Source organism: Pantherophis guttatus, chromosome 9 (genome assembly GCF_059756535.1).
Source record: "Pantherophis guttatus breed Tessera chromosome 9, ASM5975653v1, whole genome shotgun sequence".
Classification (NCBI taxonomy): domain Eukaryota; kingdom Metazoa; phylum Chordata; class Lepidosauria; order Squamata; family Colubridae; genus Pantherophis; species Pantherophis guttatus.
The window spans coordinates 1,183,342-1,206,655 of record NC_142071.1 but is presented as its reverse complement, the minus strand read 5'-3'; the positions used below and the strand labels follow the sequence as shown (position 1 = coordinate 1,206,655).

Genomic DNA, 23,314 nt, shown 5'->3' with positions numbered 1-23,314 from the left:
GGAAGACTTGTGGCCTTGGCTGTCTGGCCAAATCTAAGGAACGGCCTTCGGTTCCAACCCCCGAGATGGTTTCTGCTGAGTAGCCAAGCCAAAGTGGTCAGGTTAAAAATCCTACCAGCCGTTGCACAGCTTGTAGGCTTAATTACAGGGCAACCTGAAGAGGGATAGTGCCCAGGAGGCTACAGGGCAGTTGTGTGAAAGTCCTGGGACGAAAAGCAACAAAAGAAGTGCAGAAAGTATTGAAAGTCCTGGGTTCAGATTTCCACCCAGCCTTGCTGTCCTTCAGGGGAAGCCAATCTTCAAGGCTCAAACAGTACACAGGGGAACTTCAAAGGGAAACTGGCATGAAGGATCTCCAGCACTTTGGAAGGAAGGAGAAATGTGGGAGGGGAAAATCTGTTTGTGGGCGGGCTTATTTCTTCTACAGATCGTCCTTGAATTACAACGATTCATTTAGTGACTGTTGAAAGTTACAGCAGCGCTAAAAAAGTGATTTAGGACCGTTTTTCATACTTAAGACCTTTGCAACATCCCTGTGGTCATGCGATCAAAACTTGGGTGCTTGGCAAAGGGTTCGTATTTATGACAGTGGCCATGTCCCAGGGTCATGAGATTATCTTTCGTGACCTTCTGACAAGCAAAGTCAACGAGGAAGCCAGATCGCTTAACAACCGTGTTACTAATGGTCTAAAGCACCCTGTTATTAAGACCAGCTGCCTGCAATTACTGCAGGTTCGAATCTCCCCAGGCTCAAGGTTGACTCAGCCTTCCATCCTTTCTAAGGTAGGTAAAATGAGGACCCAGTTTGTGGGGGCAATAAGCTGACTTTGTATAAATATACAAAAGGATGAAGTCTATTGCTTAACGCACTGTAAGCCGCCCTGAGTCTCCGGAGAAGGGCGGCATATAAATCAAATTAAAAAAAAAACTGTAGTGATTCACTTAAGTGGCAAGCAAGTTTGTAAAATGGAGATAATTCACTTAACAACTAACTCGCTTAGCAATGGAAATTTTGGGCACAATTGTGGCCATAACTTGAGGACTCCCTGTAGCGCAAGATTGGGACAATTGGGACATGCTTTTGAGAATAGTTGTTATCGGGTGTTGGTGAATGCTGGTGTGTCATCCAAACTCTGGCGTGTCACTTTTGACCTGTGTGTCTTAGGTTTGCAATCACTATTATAGTAAATTTAACGTGGAGGGTGTGTATCAGAGGTGGATTTCAGCAGGTTCTGTAGAACCGGTAGCGGAAATTTTGAGTAGTTTGGAGAACTGGCCCCGCCCCCATCTATTCTCTGCCTCCCAAGTCCCATCTGATTGGGAGGAAATGGGGATTTTTCAGTAACCTTCCCCTGGAGTGGGGTGGGCATGGAGATTTTACAGTATCCTTCCCCTGGAGTGGGGTGGGAATGGAGATTTTAGTGTATCCTTCCTGTGCCATGCCCACCAAGCCACGCCCACAGAACTGGTAGTAAAAAATTTTGAAACCCACCACTGGTGTGTATCTATTATTCACAAGTGCACATCAGCAGGGTTACTCACATCATATGCACCAATTCTGTAAATCTTGGGAGAAATGGGACAACAGACCTACGGCTTCAGGATCCAGTCAAACACCACTAAGAGAATGTGGGTGCAAAACTAGATATATTCATGAAAGCAGAATTTACCTTTAACAATTAACACTGGGGGAAAAAATCATCTGAATAAAATAAATTGCTAGCAGAAAAGTATTTTCTAGCTTCAGCTGAAGACTGAAGGGACATATCATTGTAGTCTACAAATATTTTGATGGCTGAAATATGGATCTTGTTATTATTAAATTCTCAAACAGGGCAAGTTTCAGCAGGTTGAAAATAAGAGGAAGAAGATTTGGGCTGCATATGAGGAGGAATTTTCTAATGAAATGAGTGATTAATGAAATGGAGCAGTCTGGCTGGTTTTGCCCTAGAGCAGGGGGTCTCCAAACTTGGCAATGTTAAGACTTGTGGACTTCAACTCCCAGAATTCTCCAGCCAGCATGTCTTAAAAGTTTCCAAGTTTGGCGATCTCTGCGCTAGAGGAGATTTTCAAACATGGCTTGGATGATCTGTTGGGCAAAGTTTATTAGATTCCTACACCAACTGGGCTGGAATGGATGTCCAGTTCTTACATTCTGTGATTTTTTTATGATGCGTGAATAAAATTTAACATTAAAAAAAAAGATTTAAAAAAGCTTATAAGTCAAGGTCAAACAATATGCCGGAATAGAATAAAAGAGCAGGGGTGAAATCCAGCAGGTTCTGGAGAACCGGTAGTGGAAATTTTGAGTAGTAGTAGGCAAGACAGACAGTTAAAGTCAAGCAATGAAACAATATAATGAAATCTAGAAGAAATCTCAGTGGACAAGCTGTTTGGAGCTGCTTTCTGGAAGTCTTGGAGTCTTTATTTGAACTTTTAAAGAAGTTGGTTGTCCTTTCTGTCATATGTGGAAATGAATGGGGAGGGGGAGTCATTGTAAATAAGTCAGATAGAATTCTTTATTGGCCAAGTGTGATTGGACACACAAGGAATTTGTCTTGGTGCATAGGCTCTCAGTGTACATAAAAAGACAAGATACATTCATCAAGAATCATAAGGTACAACACTTAATGATAATCATAGGGTACAAATAAGGAAGATGGAAACAGTATGAAGAATAAAATATATTTGGATATAAAGCTTCCCTCACCTTAATTGTTCTTTCCAAAGTTGCTTCAAACTGAAACCACTTTCTCTGCTTCTCTTTCCAGATGAGAAACCCTTTGTAGTGGAGGACACCTACTTGCTCTGCCCGGCGCCTGTCTTACAAGAAGTTGGCATGTAGGTTTATGAAAATGCTGGTTTTGCTCTAACTTTCACCGGTGGATTTTCTTTTGCTTCTGCACTTTCCGATCTGCCCATGAGGATTTCAGTCATTTGAGGGGTGGGGGAGGAAGCAGCAGTTCTGAATAGCCTGCTATAATCCAAGGTGACCCCAGGATAGTTAAGAAGCAAAATAGAAGGTACAACATTGTGATGGAAACCTCTTGCCCATTGCAGAAATGGGGCAGGGCTTTGATTGCAGTAATGTGCCCGCCATCTAGATCAGGGGTCTCCAACCTTGGCAATTTTAAGCCTGGAGGACTTCAACTCCTAGAATTCCTCAGCCAGATTCTGGGAGTTGAAGTCCTCCAGGCTTAAAGTTGCCAAGGTTGGAGATCCCTGATCTAGAAAGTTGGCTCTTGTCTGCCATGGAGGGGCCCATTCTGTTGCTATTCTGGTCATTCAGCAAATCAAGTCTTCAAGTAGTCTTCTCCAGATTGATTGCCCTGTAGATATGAGGGTAGACTTCCATTCTTCACAGCTAAAGGCCAAGTCATCTGAGGACCATCTAGTTGAAGTCCCAAAGATGCTTTTTCAGGATGCAACTAGACTTTCTTGTTTTTTCTTTGAAGATGTTTCTCTTCTCCTCCAAGAAGCTCCTTCAGCTCTGACAGATAGTGGGGAACGGAAGGATTTTATATTCCTTGCAGGCAGCTGGTCATTTGCATCCTTTTTTGAGGGTCGTTGAGGCCACTTGGAGGTTTATCTGTGTCCTCAGGGTCACCTGAGTAGTGCAAATGGTTCCTGTAGTCTGCCATTTTTCCTCTGGAAATCCATTCCTACTCCCACACCATTCAAAGGATGGTTTATCCCAAATTGTATAGCTAAAAGTCTGTGGAGATTCTCAATCATCCAGGTCATGGCTGTCCCTGAGGACACAGATAAACCTCCAAGTGCTTCAACGACCCTCTAAAAGGATGCAAATGACCAGCTAGAATATAAATCCTTCCATTCCTCACCATCCAGTCAGAGGTGAAAAAGCTTCTCGGATGAGAAGCTAAACGTCTTCAAAAAGAAAAAACAAGAAAGTCCAGTTGCCTCTTGAAAAAGCACCTTTGGGACAACCAGGACCTGGATGGCAGGAGAATCTCTACGGACTTTTAGCCTGGTTGAAGGTATCTGAGCTCTCCAATGCAAAGAAAGTGCTGCGTTTTCAAAAGAAGTGGACTGTGAGTCTTCCCCTCCCAACAAGTCATTTCTCCTCTCCTTCCTTGTTTTAGGGAAGCAGCTCTTCAAGTGAGCATGAACGATGGCCTCAGTTTCATCTCCAGCTCCGTCATCATCTCCAGCACACACTGTGTAAGTTTGCTTAGAAATCCACCCTGTTGCTTAAGCGCCCGCTGGAAAAAAAAAAATCCCCGTGAATTTGAATCGGAGGGTCATGGAGAGGCCACCCATACTAGGATTTCAGGTCTGGCTGACCTTGAAAAGCATCTGATTTATGATTCTTTAAAATGCAGCTATTTCTCCTTTGCTGGTTCAGTGCTGTATAAGAGGCAGGTTCCTCCTCTTTTGAACGGAGAATTTCAGTCACATCCCTGCAGTGGTGCTAGAATTTCTCCAATGGAGAGTCAAATAAAGGCACTCAGAACAGTGGTGGGTTGCTACCGGTTCATCCCGGTTCGGGCGAATTGGTTCATCCCGGTTCGGCCTCTCTGGAAACAGAGAAGGACCAGCGTGCGGTGCTTCTGCCAGCAAAAACGAGCTCCCGAGCTCCGTTTTCAGCTGCCACAGCCTCCTGCAACCCTCTGCCAGTGAAAACGGAGCTCGGGAGGGCCGCGTACTGTTTTTGCTGGCAGAGCGCTAGGGCCACCACAGGCGTGATTCCCTATTGCGCCCTTCTAATAAGCAAAGTCAACGGGGAAGCCATGTTCACTTAACCGTGTTACTAAGTTAACAACTGCAGTGACTCACTTAACAATAGTGGCAAGGAAGGTTGTAAAATGGGGCAAAGCTCACTTAACAACCATCTCGCTTAGCATCAGGAATCTTGGGCTCAATTGTGGTTGTAAATCGAGAATTACCTGTATTTATATATTACCTGAACACCTGCGTAGAATACATTTGTAGGGTTTATATATATTTATATGACACCTTGGAGGAAATCTTTATTCATTTGTGAAGTGGCTTACAGAAGGATGGATTGGGAGCCAAATTAATTCAGTTTGCATTTATATACGTTTCAAACCGGAGCACGGATATTGTTTCATATTTTTGGTCCTTTGAATTTTGCAATTCGAGAAAGCAAATTAGGGAAAGTCTGAATAAAAGATGAGTTCATAGATTGAAAACAAGCTAAATGTGTTGTATGAGGGAATAGTTGAATAGTTGAAAAATTAAATAGTTGAAAAATTGTCAACAAAACACGCATATGTGTTAGTTAGATCCAAATACACTTTTCTAAAAAAAAAAAGAATTTCAACTTCGAGGGAGCCAAAGCCTTATACTCTCAGTGACAAAAAACAGATGCTGAATTTGAATCACAGCATTTTCCACCTGACATAGCAATTGTTGCTGGGATCCTCTGCTGTAGGATCTGACTTGCTTCTGACACTGAATTCTTGTGATTATTAAGAGAAATGAGCCACTTAAGAAAGTGGTTTCTTAAACCACTTTACTATTCCTTAGAAAAGTGAAATTACCGGCACTTCTTCGAGCTTCGTAGATGAGCCAGCAAGGGCTATAATTCATCAGAAGAACACGGGGGTTGAATAACAAAGCTGACATTTCCTAAAATTGGATTCCTTTTTTTTATTATTATTTTTATAAAAGGAATGTTTATGTCTCTGAATTTGTCTTTGATATCTCCAGGTGGCTGTGGGCTAGGCAAGTAGTGACATGAGTATCCTGAAGTTATTGAACATCAAATACAACAATGAAATTTGTAGCATTACGTTACACGACTAATGCAAAGTACAAAATTGTATTCTTTGCTCAGTGACATCAGAATGACTATGTCAATACTCTGATGTCATTGTGATTTTTAAGGGGTGCCGATGTCAATGCCATGGGAATCAAAGCATTGTTGTGGGGAAGCTAGCACCCAGCCGAGCTGGTATGTCTGTGCTTGGAGGTGTGTGTAGGTGTGTGATTGTGTTCATTTGTCAGGTTCTTCGGCAGTTGCTCCAAATCAAAAGTTATTTTTTTCCAAGTACAATTTTCTCAGACACTTCTGTAGCAAGATTTGTTGAAGTCTACAGGCAGGGGTGAAATGCTACCGGTTCGCACCAGTTTGGGCGAACCGATAGTGATAAAAGCTACCAGTTCGGGCAAACCGGTCGTTTAAAAAAAAACTACTGGCTCATCCGAACCGGTTACTTCTGACAAACAGCTGTGCCACGTGATTTATATTCACTAGAAAGTAGGATTTTTCTGCTTTCTAGTGACTCTAAATTGAGAATGCACGGGCAACAAACTGGTGGCAATCCATAGAGGATTTCACCACTGTCTACAGGTCTTAAAGTTGCCAAGGTCAGACACTCCTGCCCTACACCATTCTGGGCAAACGGCTGTCCGGTCTCTTCTTAAAAACCACCAGCGATGGAGCACCCACAAATTCCAAAGATCAGCCGTTCCACTGGATTAATTGTTGACTTTATACCATAATGGAAAGCTGGAAGCTGAAATATGTCACAGAAACCTAGCGGGGTTCTGTTTCAGGGCACCTCCCACAGATAGGTCCTCTCCCAAAGCCAGAGGTCTCTTCGCCAAGGGTGGAAAATGACGCTAAGACCCCGCAGCCTCGCGATTGGACCGGGATTTTGCTCTGAGCCAGCCCACCTGTCCGATGCGAGCAGGCCTGGGCTTCATTACTAGCTGGAAACTGAACAATTTCATGGAATGTTCCCCAGTGTGGGCTTTCAAATCATCTGCATCTCCTCTCCTGGAGATCTTTGGCTCCAAGCGACAGAGAAAAGAAAGCGGAAAGTTGACCGTTCCCTGGGCTTCCCAAAGAGATCCTTTAGGGATTCAGGGACTTCGAAGGATTTCTTTTTCCCCCAATCTCCTTCATCCAATAGTGCCAGAGGATACTTGGAGCCAAAGGCAACTGGCAAAGTCCTGAAAATCTTTTGGCTTCTGCTGACGTTTCTGTTTATTTAGGCCCAGAACTGTTTACATATGAATGGAACATCCAAGGATAAATGCTCTACAACCTGCTACAGGAAATTAAGGATATATGTTCTGAAAGAATCCCTGAAGCCATTTCATCCTAAGGTCTTCTTACACGTAAATCCATATTGGAGATTGAAGGCCCACAACCTGCCTCACCCCAAAGTCTTGAAGTATCAAGGTTGGACTCCGTCCTCTCAGGATGAGGGATGAATCACATCCATAAACTGATGTCATGTGCTTGGATCAGAACCTCATTGATGGACATGCTATCTTCATGTAATTAGTCTCTTCTGGAACCTATTTAATTACAACAGAATTATCTGTTGTTGGATATTTAACAGACTTGAGGTCCAGCACCCTCAAGTTCCTAATAACCCACAACTTTCTCTTATGCCAGTACCTCAAACCTTGGCAGCTTGAAGATACGTGGACTTCAACTCCCAGATATTTCCAGCGTGCCAAAGTTGAGAAACAACTGCCCTATGGCATTCATCAGGTTCCCTGCCCCCCTCAACTCATTTTAAGGAGAAATTTTGATGTTAAAAAGAAGTTGGAGTGCTGCATAGACCATGTTTCCAGTACCATCCTTATTTTCCAGAATATTTCAGGGTCCCAAATGAGCCCACCAATGTTCTCAGAACATAAAAATATGAGCCTTTCCTTGGAAGTGGGACCCTCTGTTTAGAAAACAGAAGCTGTGGGGAGACCTCTGCGAAGAAGCTTAAGTTGGATGATCTGTTGGTGTTTTGCAACTGGCAACCATTTTGTGAATGTGCCCGTGATCTATCGCTAGAATTCCATATGTGTGCATTAGTCCAAAAGGGCAGGAGACCCATCAGAAGTTAGCTTCAGAAGTTCTTCTCTTCCTCCTCTCCCGAGAAGAGGTGAACTCAAACTTCAGTTCCCATGATAGATTAACTATTGTTAAAAGGAATCTCAGCTTCTGTGAGTTCAGACAACCCAGCATGTAAAACAAGGGAGTCAGAACTTTCTGATTCTTTCTCCCTGTGAAAGTTCAGGAAACGAAAGCTCCTTTTGATGCCTCAGTGGGACAAGAGTGGTAAGCCTTAAGTGCTTAAAGCATCCCAATAAACTATAGTTTGTCTGCCACTAGTCCAGGGGTCGGCAACTTTAAACACTCAAAGAGCCACTAAGGTCCTAACCGGAAGCCCCCGTTCAATTCTGGAGCCGACCGGAAGTCCGGTTCCCCCACCATAGAGTCTCCTCCTAGTGCGGCATCCTTTTTCCTCTACTTGTCCTATCCAAAAACCCTATCAATTGTGGAGCTGACCAGCAACAGGGAGCCGCAGCAGAGGGATGAAAGAGCCACATGCAGCTCCAGAGCTGCAGGTTGCTAACCCCTGCACTAGTCCAAAAGAGCACCTTTGCCTCTCCACGCTGGTCTCACTTCCTTTGCTTCGATTCCTGTCCTCCTCCTTGCTTCTCTCCTCTGACTGCCTGCTGGGGAAGGGAGAGGTCGCAAGGAATGGAACAGGAGCCTCCTTTACTCTCCACCCGTTTCTCTGTGTGCCCAGAGACCCCCCAGGCAATCTTTCTTGGCGTGTGTAATGATCTTCCCAGCTGTTCCAGCTGCTGGTGGAAACTCTGATTCCAGGTTGGAAGGAAAAGTGTCAAAGTTTTTACAGGGGAACCTGGAGACAGGCGGTTGTGTTGATCCTTGCTTTGGCAACGTCTGGAGAGAAACATGATGAAAACTCATCCCAAGGGTCCCACCTCTTTGATTTATTACCGGGGGAAAGAGGTGGGCAGGAGACCACCGCTGCCTTCCTTCCATGGAGATATCCAGATGTGCTTAGGCTCCCTGTTGCAGTTCTCTAGCTGTGGGCCATCCTGGATGGGGATAATGGGAGTTATGCTTTTGTAGGACAGTAGGTCAAGTCAAGGAGATTTGACTTGGGTCAGATCAGAAGACCAGGGAAATTCAGAGGAGTTTGTGCCAAACTATCATCCTACTATCATACCATCTCAGGATTTCTAGTACTTTCCAGGAATTCCATCTGGAGAATTCCCATTTCATTTACTTTGAAGAGGCATCTCCGTTCCAAGATATCTAGCATTTGGGGTTCAAGGAACAGTGATGGAAGAAGATACTTGTTTGGCTTGCTTGCTTATTTACTTATTTAATTTTTGTGCAGCCCATTTCCTCTGGGCAGTTTGCAATGCAACATGAGCTTGTTCAATTCCCAAGAGTTGCTGCAGTGCCCATAACTTCTCTCCAAAGTAATGAGTAGTAAGGCCTAAGTGATTTTACACTTCTTAATAATAGTTATTATTATTTATTCAGTATATGGTGAGAACATGACAGAGGAGGTGTAAGCACATACACACAATCCACGTAATTATATACAAAACGTCTACCGGGGTACAGCAGTGGCCTCATAACTGGATGTCCAATTCAGCTCTCTCTGAATGTTGCTTTGTGTAGATTTTCTAAGAGAAGTTTGCATATCAGCACCACAATCACAAGAAGGGGAATCTTTCCATCCCCACTGATACAGGGCAGAGGCCCTTTTTCCAATGTCACATCTTAGACAGTGCCAGAAGAAAATATGCCCTTATCAGAGATGACTTCAACCATGGGATGGTGGCTGCAGAATTCTGGGAGTTGAGGACCACACATGTTTAAAGTTGCCATGGTTGAGAAATAGCAATTGCACTTAGACTTATATGCCTCTTCACGGTGCTTTACATCTCTCTCTAAGTGGTTTACAGAGTCAGCCTATTTCTCCCAAACAATCTGGGTCCCCATTTTACCAACTTGGGAGGGATGGAAGGCTGAGTCAACCTTAAGCCGGCGAGAATCAAACTGCCGAACTGTTGGCAATCGGCAGTCAGCAGAATTAGCCTGCAATACTGCCCTCTAACCACTGCGCCACCACAGCTCTTAATGCTGTTAGAACAGTAAGTTTTTCTGTACACACAAATTGGTTAAAATGCATTGGGGAGCAGGGGCAACCCCACATTTCAGTCTATTTCCGGACGGTTTGCAATAATGAAATTTAACAACAGAATTGCTGACCAATGTTTCTTGAGGCCCAGCAATCACTCCTTCTAATATTAAAGCAGGATTAGTTAGGCAAACCACCATTAATGTGATGGCAAAACAAGGCTACCCCTCTCCCCCAAAGGAAGTGGTCTGAGGTATTCCCTAGTTCTGCACCTATGCAAAATAAAAGAGAAAAATCCATTTAAACCTGCACTGAGGGACTCATGGAGAGAGAGGGAGGGAGGGAGGGAGGGAAAGAGGAAGAGAGAGAGGGAAAGAGGAAGACAGAGGGAAAGAGAAAGAGAGAGAGGGAAAGAGGAAGAGAGAAAGAGAGGGAAAGAGGAAGAGAGAGGGGGAAAGAGAGAGAGAGAGGGAAAGAGGAAGAGAGAGAGGGAAAGAGGAGAGAGAGAGAGAAGGAGAGAGAGAGAGTCCTGCCACGCTGCTGAATTCGTGGCTGTTGTGTTTGGTTACCTCACAGCAAAGGGGCGAATTTCGAAGGCTCGGGAAGCCTGCGTGACTTCTGAAGGAAGCCAACAAATGGCAATTTTAATAAAAGCAGAGCAAATATGTCAGCCTCAGAGAGTGGCCGTGGTGATTGTATTTAATTAATGGGAGTGCCATCGCATTTATTCAAATGAAAATTTGCTCTGGCTTCGAGTCCTGGCGTCGTCTGCTTCTTTCTTCTGGCTCTTCTCCTCTTTGGAGCGGGGCCTCTGGCAGCCAAAGCCAAAAACCCAGCGGTGAAAAAAGCTGGACAGCTCATCCCTGCAGTGGTGGGTCAAGAATCGAGGCGGCAGCAGGAGACACTCAATGTCGGTTCAACCCGATGCATCGATTGTTCACTAGATCAGGGTCTCCAACCTTGGCAACTTTACGACTTGTGGACTTCTACTCCCAGTATTCCTCAGCCAGCTTTTCTGGCTGAGGAATTCTGGGAGTTGAAGTCCACAAGTCGTAAAGTTGCCAAGGTTGAAGACCCCTGCGGTAGACAATGGCTGGTTCTCTATTTGGAAATGTAGATCCTGTCGTTGGCTAATGCATGCACCCTTCTCTCTCTCTCTCAGTGTGTATCCACTATATATCTCTCTATCATCTCTATCTGCCCATCTATAGGGGTGCACACACGCACGCACACATAGAAAGTGGCATACAGGTGAGACTCAGGTTGGCCTACTGGAGAAGGGACGGGGAGAGATCCAGGTTCTATTCTCTCTTGGACATAGAAGGGTAGCTGGGTGACTTTGGGCCACGGGTTAAGACCTGATGGGATTTAAGTTCCTTCTTCATTCCTTCTTCAAGGTTCTTTTCATACTTCTCAATCAATCAGAATGGAGCTGGAAGGGACCTTAAAGGTCTTCTAGTCCAACCCCCTGCTCAAGCAGGAGACCCTACACAGTTTCTGATCGATGGCAGTCCAATCTCTTCTTGAAAGCCTCCAGCAATGGAGCTCCCACAAAATCTGAAGGCAACTTCTGTTCCACTGGTTAATGGGTCTCATTGTCAATTTCTCCTTCGTTCTAGGTTGCTTCTCTCCTTGATTAGCTTCCATCCGTTGTTTCTTGTCCTGCCTTCTGGTGCTTTGGAGAATAGGTTGACCCCCTTCTTCTTTGTGGCAGCTCCTCAAATATCGGAATACTGCTATCGTGTCACCCCCTGGTCCTTCTTTTCTCTATACAAGCCAAACCTGTAACATTCTTCATATGTTTTAACCTCTAGGCCTTTATTTATTGGTTCGATTTATATGCCGACCTTCTCCAGAGACTCAGGGCGGCTTACAATGCGTTGAGCAATAGCCTTCATACTTTTTGTATACACCTGCTTAGTAGGGCTTTCACCCCCTCCCCCAAAGCAGTGTTCTTTTTTATACAAAGTCAGCTTATTGCCCCCACAAACCAGGTCCTCATTTTACCTACCTAGAAAGGATGGAAGGCTGAGTCAACCTTGAGCCTGGTGAGATTTGAACTTGCAATAATTGCAGGCAGCTGGTGTTATCTTAACAGTGCTTTAGTCTGCTGCGCCACCAAGTCTCTTATTAATCATCTTTAATCATCTTAGTTGCTCTTCTCTGCACTTTTTCCAAAGTCTCAACATCTTTTTTGTAATGTGACCAAAACTGGATGCAGAATTCCAGGTGCGTCCTTGGTAAAGCTTTATAAAGTGGTACTAAGAGTTCGCGTGATTTTGATTCTATGCCTCTGTTTATACAACCAAGGATTGTATTAGCTGTTTTGGCTGCTGCCACAGTGACGCTTCTCTACCAGTATTTATCCTTCATGGATAAATAATGAGTGGGAGAAGCACATCCACAGAGGTGGGGAGACTCCGAAAGTGTCCAATGCATCTAACAAAAGAGCCAGAATTTCAAACTTAGCTTTTGTATCCCATCCACTCCACCCCACACCCTTCGGGCTGGGTAGAAAGCAGTGGTGGGTTTAAAAAATTTTTTATTATCAGTTCTGTGGGTGTGGCTTGGTGGGCGTGGCAGGGGACGGATACTGCAAAATCTCCATTCCCACCCCACTCCAAGGGAAGGTTACTGCAAAATCCCCATTTCCTCCTGATCAGCTGGGATTTGGGAGGCAGAGAATAGATGGGGGTGGGGCCAGTCAGAGTTTTTACTACCGGTTCTCCGAACTACTCAAAATTTCCACTACCGGTTCTCCAGAACTGGTCAGAACCTGCTGAAACCCCACCTCTGGTAGAAACAGGTATTATTTGTGGGAGGTTATAAGCAAATTTCCATCATGCCAGTGACATAAGCCTTTCTGTAGAGCAGTGTTTCTCAACCTTGGTAGCTTGAAGATGGGTGGACTTCAACTCCCAGAATCCCCCAGCCAGCAGCGCTGGCTGGAGGATTCTGGGAGTTGAAGTCCACCCATCTTCAAGCTTCCAAGGTTGAGAAACACTGCTGTAGAGTATAGTGTACATCTATAATATAGGCATTTTGCTGAAAACTACATTTATTACAGTAAAAATATAAAAACGCTCCTGGAGTCTGTCCTGTTTTTACAGGCATCGAGAAAGCTACTACAAAATGCCTCATAAAGCAAGTGAATTTATATTCTCTGGTATGCTAAAATTGTTTTTTTTTTCATTGTTTCTCCAGCTGGAAACCTGCTAGATAAGTGATGCTTTTTAAATTCTCTGGAAGATGAACTATATTTGAGATCATGCTTGAGTTCCAATATCTACAGATTTATCTGGGTTTTATTTTGTTTTTTTAAGCCAGGACACATCAGCTCTTTTGAAACAAAACATGCAGCATATTACCAATATTTTTAAAAATTAAAAGAATTTGGCAAAGATTTCAAGAAAAAAGGCAAAAGGGTTTTAGCCTAGTTTAGGCAACTAAAGTGTCCTAGGCAAAATTTATACTTATTGAGCCCAAAAAAAATCAGCATTGCTTTAGCAGATATTTAGGCAAGGAGTTTGCAGCGGATGTCGTAGGAGACAGCTCTCTTGATCCCCAACAGATTTCCTGTCCACCTGACTTCAATTTTCAAAAATATTCATAATTAAACTTGGTCTTTTGTTCTTAAAAAAAGGAGACCGGCCTTCTGCAAAGCGACAATCCAACTTCTAGCATTATATTTATTTCTCATGCTGCCTTTGGGAGGGTCGTGCCCACCTGCTCAGAAAAAAGGCAAAATTAAGTTGGTGGGTTAGGAAGTAGCAAAGGTAGAAGAATGACTGGAAGCCCTCTCATCTCTCCAGCCATTCAGCAACCCACAAAACTACACAGGTGACTGGAGAGACTACCTGTAACACCCTCTCCAAATTCTAAATGCTCCCCTTGTCCAGAAATGTCCCTTGCCTTCATCCAGCTTTAGCTGATCCCAACCTTTATCATAGGAAGCATCTTCTGTGCAATGAAATGACGGACTGCATCAGTGTGCAGGGGTTTCTGTTTGTGTTGGTTGTGTTTGCTTGTAGGTTGTGTTTGCATGCCCTGGGAATGGGTGGGTGGGTGGGCAGGAGGAGGCATGGTGTAAGGGCTTGCCTTCTTCCCTCTCTCCTCTTGCAACAGGCATTATTTCAAAAGGAACGTTTACCGAGAGAAAGTTAAAACAAGGAAAGCGAGGCAGGATCTGAAATTCCCGCTCAAAACTGTTAGGTTAAACCAGTGGTAAAATCCAATTTTTTTTTTACTACTGGTTCTGTGGCGTGGAGTTGTTGTTTTTCTGGAAAACCCAGCCTGTCTGTCTTCCATGGCAATGAATTTTTAATCCTGTTCTGTGAAGTTTCCAGAGTTATTCCACCGAGAGGCAGATTGAGAAAGTCCAGAGTCCTTTCATATTATTCCTTTCCAACTTTCCGTTGAGTTGGAAAGGCTAGACATAAATCCTCCATGCCTTTAGGAGCAACCCACCCTCACCTCTGTAGTTAGTTTGTGCATATCTTGGTAGCAACCAGAGCCAGAAAAATAGCAACCGAGGGCTGTTGTGTGCAGAAGTTGGCCTCAAGTTTCTGCATGCACCTGTTGATCTTCGTAGATTGCTGTTGCAGTAATCCATACTTAGTGGTCTGTCAAGCCCAGAAAATCAGGAGTCCAGGCAGTTCCAATGAAAATGTTTATTGTATTCTAATGCTGACTACAAGAATCTGATTTACTAAGAGTCAAAGTGAATTGGCGGTAGATAAGAGTCAAGGGAATTCAAGGTGGGCTGGACTTAGATCTCCTGTGGGCGCAAAGGGACTCAAGACTGATGATGTATTTGACCCCTCCCTCGGGCTCAGCCTGGTCATCTCCTACGTTGTCAATGTAGCCAATGCTGGCTAATTTCCTAGCTTGGGAATTGGTACAGCAGCAGGAGAAGCTAGAGAGGCCAGATTCGATATTGTGAATGAACAAAATGAATAAATTATATTCGTTCATCTAGAAAGAGTGCAGAGAAGAGCAATAAAGCTGATAAGAGGTCCTCAGGATAAATCATACAATGGATGGTTAAGAGAACTAGGTATATCTAACTCGAATGAAGAGAAGGATTGGGAAGGACATGATAGCTGTCTTCCAGTACTTGAAGAGGGGTCATAGAGATGAGGGATCAACTTATTCTCCAAAACACCAGAGGGCAGGACAAGGAGCAATGGGTGTCAACTTGCAAAGCTTTCAAGTTGCCGTGAGCAGGAGGGAGGGAGAACTGAAGTGAATTCCATACATTCTTTCTGACCGCAATCAGAAGGAGGGTGTTGGATTTCACAGCCAGCCAAAGTGGTTAATTGGAGAATGTGATTTATGACATGGCCAGAGAGGAGGGGAGAGACAGGGTCATAGGGGAACGTAAATCTACACAGGATCAGTCCTAACTGCATCCCAGTATTGTCAGAATGTTGCTCCTAATAAATGACTATATTTCCTTTGAAGTTTGGATCATGGCTCATGAATTAATTAGGGCATCTTTCGGAAACTTGACAATGGGTGGAAATTGAGAGGTCCAACCAGGAACTAAGAAGAAATTTCTTGACAGTGAGGGCAATTAACCAATGGAACAGAAATTGCCTTCAGAAGTTGTGGGTGCTCCATCACTGGAGATTTTCAAGAATAGACCGGATAACCATTTGTCTAGGATGGCATAAGGACTTCCACCTTGGGCAGGGAATGGAGTAGAAGCCCTCCAAGCACAGGAGAGGGGAATGCTCAGAGGACCTTGGCAGGTTCTAATTTGGAAAATTTTTGAGTTCATCTCACTACCATTTTGGCAAAATTACTTTGGAGCCATTTCTCCTCCAATGACTTCTGAGATCTTCACCGCATCCCCCACTTCAGCCACATGGAAGTGATGGAAACCCTGTCTTCACTGCTGTGATTTTTATTTTTTTATTTTTTTTGGCAGAAATGAGGATTGGAAGATGCTGGAGGTAGCAGTAGAGACTGCAAGGGGTGTCCAATCTTGGACACTTTACCACTTGTGGACTTCAACTCCCGGAATTCCCTCCGCCAGCCATGCTGGTTGAGGAATTCTGGATTTGAAGTCCACAAGTCCTAGAGTTGCCAAGGCTTTTTAAAGACCCTTGATAGAGAGCAAGCGAGAGCAAGCATTCTCTGAGCCATGATGAGAATGATCCGAAATTGGGGTTTTTTTTTCCCAGCTGTGCAGAGCCACTTTCAAACATCTGGCAATTTGAGCAACTTTGCGCCATAAGAAATGCGGTACATTATCATCGTGGGGTCGTTTCTGACAATTCCAAAAAAAAAATGTTCTATAAATAACTACCAGGGCGAAGTAGTCAGTGGTAGAAAATGCTTTGAAACATTGCATTCAATGGCAACAAGATTAAAGTTGTTCATTAACAAACTATTTTTTTTTAAAGCTAGAGTTAATGGGTTCTACTGCCGTTTTGTTATGCTTTTAATTGAAAAGAATTCTCTGGCTCCCCTCCTGGGTTACATTCTGAATTTGGGATTTGAGAACTCCATAGACTTTGCCTCTCTCCTGGCTCTGAGCGTGGAGAATTTTGCAAAAAAATTGGACTGGGGCACTATTTCTCCTTTGGACTCTCCTCTTTGTTTAGTTTGGGCGCCGAAGGGGTTCAGGGAGAACATTCCTAGGGTGGAAACAATTTAAGCAGACCTACAGGGGGGATAAATCAACTAAAACAAAAGAAATTACATACATTTTAGCCTAGAGAAAAGAACATTAAACAAGGATAAAGAGACGTTTTCTACTGCAGAAAGCTATGCGCCTAGGACAACAAATGCCTAAAGATATACACATAGACTGAAGAGATGCTGAAGGACTGAACTTAAATGGCCTTCTTTTCTATAATTGTATTAAACTCATTTTCCTCTTGGAAATGAAATCGTTCGACATAAGTTCGACATGAGCCTTGGTAGTACAGTGGTCTAAAGCACACTGTTATTAACATCCAGCTGCCTGCAATTACTGCAAGTTCAAATCTCACCAGGCTCATGATTGACTCAGCCTTCCATCCTTTCTAAGGTAGGTAAATTGAGGACCCAGTTTGTGGGGGCAATAAGCTGACTTTGTATAAATATACAAAAGGATGAAGGCTATTGCTTAGCGCATTGTAAGCCGCCCTGAGTCTCCGGAGAAGGGCGGCATATAAATCAAATTTAAAAAAAAAAAAAGAATAATTAAGGCACACAAGGAATTTGTCTCCAGTACAAAAGCACTCAGTGTACATACAAAGCAAATAAGATGATGATGATGATAACAACAATAACAATATTAATACCGATAAAAGGGGGTGTAAATAAGATAACAGTAAGAATAAATAATAATAACTATAGCCATACTAAATAGTAAATACACATAAACATTAGACAGAACTGCGAGAATTAAATATTCAGTAGAGTGATGACATGAGGGAAAACAATGTCCCTGTGTTTTAGTTGTCCTGGCACGCAATGCCCTATAGCGCCATCCTGAGGGAAGGAGTTGAAACAGTTTGTGTCCAGGATGTGAGGGGTCTGCAGATGTCTTCTCAGTCCTCCTTCTGACCCGCGCAATCTACTAGTCCTCAGTGGAAGGCAGACTGGTTGCACTTGTTCTTTCTTCAGTCTTAACTTTTTTTTTTTTTAATTTTATTTATATGCCGCCCTTCTCCGGAGACTCAGGGCGGCTTACAATGCGTTAAGCAATAGCCTTCATCCTTTTGTATATTTATACAAAGTCAGCTTATTGCCCCCACAATCTGGGTCCTCATTTCACCTACCTTAGAAAGGATGGAAGGCTGAGTCAACCTTGAGCCTGGTGAGATTCGAACTTGCAGTAATTGCAGGCAGCTGGTGTTAAATTACAGTGCTCTGTCTGTTGAGCTATCCAGGCTCCTGAACTTAACAGGTCTGTTCCTGTCCTGTTTGTTGCTGGGCCAAACGGCATCTTCAGATTGAAAACAGGTGGCCTGAAAGCTTCTCCCATGGCTTCCAGCACGGTGATTTCCCACTTATAGTTTACATCAGAATGACCTTGAAATGCAAGGTTGGCTTTATCTCATTCTCGTATTGTCTCATGCTTTGGAACATCTTTTTGCCAAGTCCATTTAGTTCAGAAACTAATCTGTCTTTCTGGTTTAACCTATCCCTGAGCCACGATGTCTAAACCTTGTGGCAGGCATTTCTAGAGGGAGTTCTTATATCCAGATCAGCCCTGAGTAATCCTTGATAGACTCTGGGGTGGTCCCTGGATCTTTGAAGAAGTGTGGAATATCCATGGCAGTCAATGAACAGCTAGAAAACATTCTGTCTCTTCATCACTGGGTGGGGACAATAGATTTTTGTTAGCCAACCAGAAAAGTCTATCATGATCCCAGCAAAATATTATGTCAATACTGCAAGTACCCTAAGGGTCTCCAGTGGGGAAAGGCTCAGAGAAGGGACAGAAGTTTCATGGTGGAACATCATGTAGATCAGTGTTTCTCAACCTTGGGAGCTTGAAGATGGGTGGACTTCAACTCTCAGGTTGAGAAGGATACCATGGCCAACCATATCAAAAGCTGCTAAAAGATCTAGGACAGTTTCTCAACCTTGGAAGCTTGAAGATGGGTGGACTTCAACTCCCAGAATCAAGTGATTTGCTTAACAACTATAGCAAAAAGAAAAAAGAAAGATTAGGAATGACATGATAGTAGTGTTCCAGTATTTGAAGGGCTGCCACAGAGAAGAGAGGGTCAACCTATTTTTCTTCAGGACAAGAAACAATGGATGGAAACTCATCAAGGAGAGAGGCAACCTAGAACTAAGGAGAAATTTCCTGACAGTGAGAACAATTAATGAGTGGAACAACTTGCCTCCAGAAGTTGTGAATGCTCCATCATAGGAGGTTTTTAAGAAGAGATTGGACAACCATTTGTTGGGAATGGTGTAGAGTTTCCTTCTTGACCAGAGGGTTGGATTGAAGACCTCCAAGATCCCTTCTAACTCTGTTATTCTCTTAACCTTTGTATACAGACAATCCAATTCACTCTCCAGCTAGAAGGATCTTCAGCTGGCAAGTCAGAAGGTCTCAAGTTGCAATTCTAGAGAGGATTGGCAGCGACCTTCCATGCTGGTCGGTTTGCATTTTCTAACCATTCTTTAATGTGGATTCCCTCAAGGTGGGGCCCTCCAAATGATTTGGAGCCCTGGATGGATTTTCCCCAGCCACAAAGCAGGAGAAGTGAGCGTTGGGCACCCAAAACTTTTTATCACATCCATGTGGTGCTAAACTCTGGCGGTGCAACCACTCGGTCCCACTTCCAGCTCCTGAGTGCTGAATAATGAACACGCGTGAACGCAGGAGCCTTTCTCTCATCAACCCACCCACCCTCTGGCGTGCCAGGATCAGCCAAACTCCAGAGTGCTATTTTACAGCAGATGTAACCTACCCGTGGGTCATTTTTGTTATTTTAACAGTCTGGTTCTGTAAAACCAAAGCCTCTAAGTCTTGCCAAGCCTAATTTTGCTTGCTAGCTGATCCCCAAAGCCTGATGACATCAGTCAGGAACGATTCAGAAATATTAGCTGGTTTGGGGAAATGCATAGTCTATACTTGAGATTACATTTGGAAGCAAAGTGAAATAATCCATTTTCGGGGTCTTTTAATGACAGGAAAGGAGGTGACTCTGCTGAAATGGTCCTCAGTCTGGTATATTCAGTTCTATTAAAATTTATACAGTATTCCATCCAGTGATCGCTGGATTAGTGCAAGACGTAGCTTTCTGGGTTGGGAAGGAGATCTGTGATACACACTTTCTCTGCTCCAGATTAATATCATGTATCCCGACTTGCCCAAAGCTTCAAGCCAGGATGTCATTGCAGCTTTGTTCCTGATCCTCTAAAGCAGGGGTCTCCAACCTTGGCAACTTTAAGATTTGTGGACTTCAACTCCCAGAATTCCTCATCCAGCAACCTTGGCAACTTTAAGACTTGTGGATTTTAACTCCCAGAATTCTTTGCTGGCTCTACTGGCTGAGGAATTCTAGGAGTTGAAGTCCACAAGTCTTAAAGTTGCCAAGGTTGGAGACCCCTGGTCTAAAGCAGTGGTTCTTCAACTGAGGGTAGTTACCCCTAAGGAGCAATTTGGCCACATCCTGGAGGTAATGCAGCAATTTGTAGTTACATGTTTGTGAATTAAGGATGCACCATGGTCATGGGATCAAAATGCTTGGCAACTGGCATGTACTTGCGATGGTTGTGGTGTCCCAGGACCATGTGATCCCCTTTTGCGACCTCCTAACAAGCAAAGTCAACGGAGAAGCCAGATTCGCTTAACAACCAGGTTAACTAACTTAACAACTTCAACTCTAGTGAGCGCTGCAGTTGACCCAAAATTGGGACGTGGGTTGACAGACTGAACAGAAGAGCTAAGCCCTCTTCCACCCTGACTTAACTGTGATGCTTCCTTTACAGTCTGATGGGACCATCCTGGCAATTATCTTGCTGATCCTCTTCATTCTTTTGGCTCTGGCTCTTCTGTGGTGGTTCTGGCCACTTTGCTGTACTGTGGTAAGTCCCTGGAACCCATTTTCACTTTGGCTGGTCTTCTGCGTCAAAAGGGGAGAAAATCACTCCCAGAGAAAGCCACAAGGCTGCTTACGATGAATAGTTTGTAAGGGGGAGGAAGTCCTCCCTTTCGGTTGGCTAGTTTGTCGGATGAGGTCATCTAAAAATATGGATGCTGTGGGTATGTATTCCTTCAGAAGTGAGATTTCTGGGAATGTATGGGGTTTAGGGTCTCACAAGATTTCAATTTTTGCTATTTTTAACGTAAGTTTTTTTTAATTTTTTTAATTAATTTTACAACAACAACAACACACAACATACAAAACACAAACACACAATATGTGTTTCTTTTTACGTATCAGCTTCGTTCCTCTTACTTTCTACTTTCTCATTCTTTATTATCTTTATCTTTTTCGTCTCTTTATTTCTAGTTTTATTCATTTACAGTATTATACATATTTGTCACCTCCATTATTCACTTTTGCTTTCCCTAGTCTCGAGCCAGTCATACCACTTAGTCCATATTTGATACTATTCTGTATCTTCCTTTTCTTTTATTTCTTTCGTTAATTTGTCCATCTCCGCACAGTCCAGGATTTTCTTAATTATTTCTTCCTCTGTTGGGACCTTTTCATTTTTCCAGGACTGTGCGTAGACTATCCTTGCTGCTGTAATTATATGCAAAATCAAATATCTAATTTCTTTACTGTAGGTTCTGTTCAATATCCCCAGTAAAAACGTCTCTGGTTTCAAATCCACTTTATAGCCAGTTATCTCTTCTATCCAACTTCTAATTTTAGCTCAATATTTTTACGTAAGTTTATTCAGCGTGCCATCGGACAATCATCCTCAGCCCTAAGGGGTGCTAGATCTGCTTTCTGTGGATGATAGGAAGCTGCTGCAGCAGCTGAAAGAAGACAGAAGCAATTGAAGGCACAAAAGCCAGCTAACCATGAAAGACCAACCCTAGTAGAGAGAGAAGTGAGCACCCCCAAGATTGTATCCAAAACATGCCCGTATGATCATCACGATTCTTTCAGAGGAATTACTGCTCATCCAGAGTAGGCTGATTTTGTTAGCAGTTTTGCTGCCCAGAGGAGCTTCTGCTATTGTTGGTTGGTGAACTTTCATCGAGTTTGCAAGGACATCCATGACAAAATTCAGTGGACATATATTCCTTTAGACCCAAGATGTCCAACCATGGCAACTTTAAGACTGGTGGACTTCAACTTCCAGAACTCCCCAGAGAAAATGTGTGTGCTAGGGGTGGGTTCTAATTTTTTTCACTAATGGTTCTGTGGGCGTGGCTTATTTTGTGGCCGTGGTTTGATGGTCATGTGACAATTCTTTAGGATTTAGCAGAGGTACTGGTCTACCAGGCTTTTAACTGCTTGCAGAGCTGTACCAGTCTACCCATTTGTTTTTGGAGGCACCGGTCTACTCATTTGTTTTTTGGAGGCACCGGTCTACTCATTTGTTTTTGGAGGCACCAGTCTACCCATTTGTTTTTGGAGGCACTGGTCTACCTATTTGTTTTTGCAGGTACCGGTCTACTCATTTGTTTTTGGAGGCACCGGTCTACTCATTTGTTTTTGGAGGCACTGGTCTACCCATTTATTTTTGCAGGTACCGGTCTACCCATTTGTTTTTGGAGGCCTCGGTCTACCTATTTGTTTTTGCAGGTACCGGTCTACTCATTTGTTTTTGGAGGCACCGGTCTACCCATTTGTTTTTGGAGGCCCCGGTCTACTCATTTGTTTTTGGAAGCATTGGTCTACCAACCACAATGCCGCCGATCAGCTATAGGGCGGCCCTTTGAAGCTCTGCAACAAGAGTTTAAACAGTTTTTTTCCTTCTAGCTGATCAGCTGGGACTCGGGAGGCAGCGAATAGATTGGGGGCGGGGCCAAATAAAAGGTAAAGAATAACACGGGGGGGGCAGGAGGGCCCAGCTCCCGAACTAAGAGAACCGGTTCGGTGACATCATATCGTCACCGCTACCGGCTCGGCCGAACTGGGAGGAACCCACCACTGGTGTGTGCACACCAAACTCTTTAAAAATAATTAATGTCTACAAACAGACCCACTTAAGTGATATCAGTTCATTTTCCCACTCTCAATAACATTCTATTCTATTTGATTCGATTTGATTTGATTCTATTCTACGTTGTATTCTATTCTGCATTCTATTCTTTCTATTCTGTTCTCTGTTCTATTCTAGTCTCATTCTATTCTGCATTCTCTTCTTTTCTCATCATCATATCATAATGCAGTGGATCCAAGAAAAACACACAGACCTCTGTTTAGGAGAAAAAAAACATGGAGCTGGAATCATAGACTTCTGGATGGGGATCAAGAGAGGCAAACAAAAAACTGTGCCCCACGATTGCAATACACACCTTATTTGGGTCCAGTCTTATCCTGCAAGGCCAAAGGGCAGTTTTGCACCCTGAGTGTGCAATGCAACTAATTTTCAAATTAACTGCAGTTTTTACCAGACCTTTATTCCTGGACCTTTTTAGCGGTTATATTTCTCTCTCCTGAAGGCCAAATTCAGCAATCTTCTCTCAAAAGTTTAAAAGCAAGTCAGAGCCACGTCCCTCTGTTCTCAAAAGCCTTATGGAAAGAAAGTGAAATTAGCAAAGGCCGTATTCCAGAGAGAAAACATCTCATAGGAAATCATGTGGAAAGAAGAATCTTGAAAATCTCTGCTTTGCATTCCAGCCTTTAAGACAGGAAAAGTAGGAAGAAGCGAGCTGGCTTGCTTGGTGAATATTGAATGAAGCTGGAGAAGAAAACCAGGCTCTGGCTGAATCCTCCAAGGAACCTTTCGAGATACAGCTTGCACATTTTCCCATCAGTCTGGAG

General features: G+C 43.6%; 1 protein-coding gene across 1 annotated transcript in view; it reads left to right on the top strand.

Annotated features, from left to right (window-relative positions):
• ANTXR1 (ANTXR cell adhesion molecule 1) overlaps nt 1-23,314 on the top strand; it is a 110,894-nt gene that overhangs the window by 62,370 nt on the left and 25,210 nt on the right. Inside the window, exons 11-13 of the mRNA XM_087875776.1 lie at nt 2,772-2,841; nt 4,104-4,182; nt 20,355-20,450. Coding sequence (XP_087731902.1) covers nt 2,772-2,841; nt 4,104-4,182; nt 20,355-20,450 — 245 coding nt within the window. The remainder of the gene's footprint in view (nt 1-2,771; nt 2,842-4,103; nt 4,183-20,354; nt 20,451-23,314) is intronic.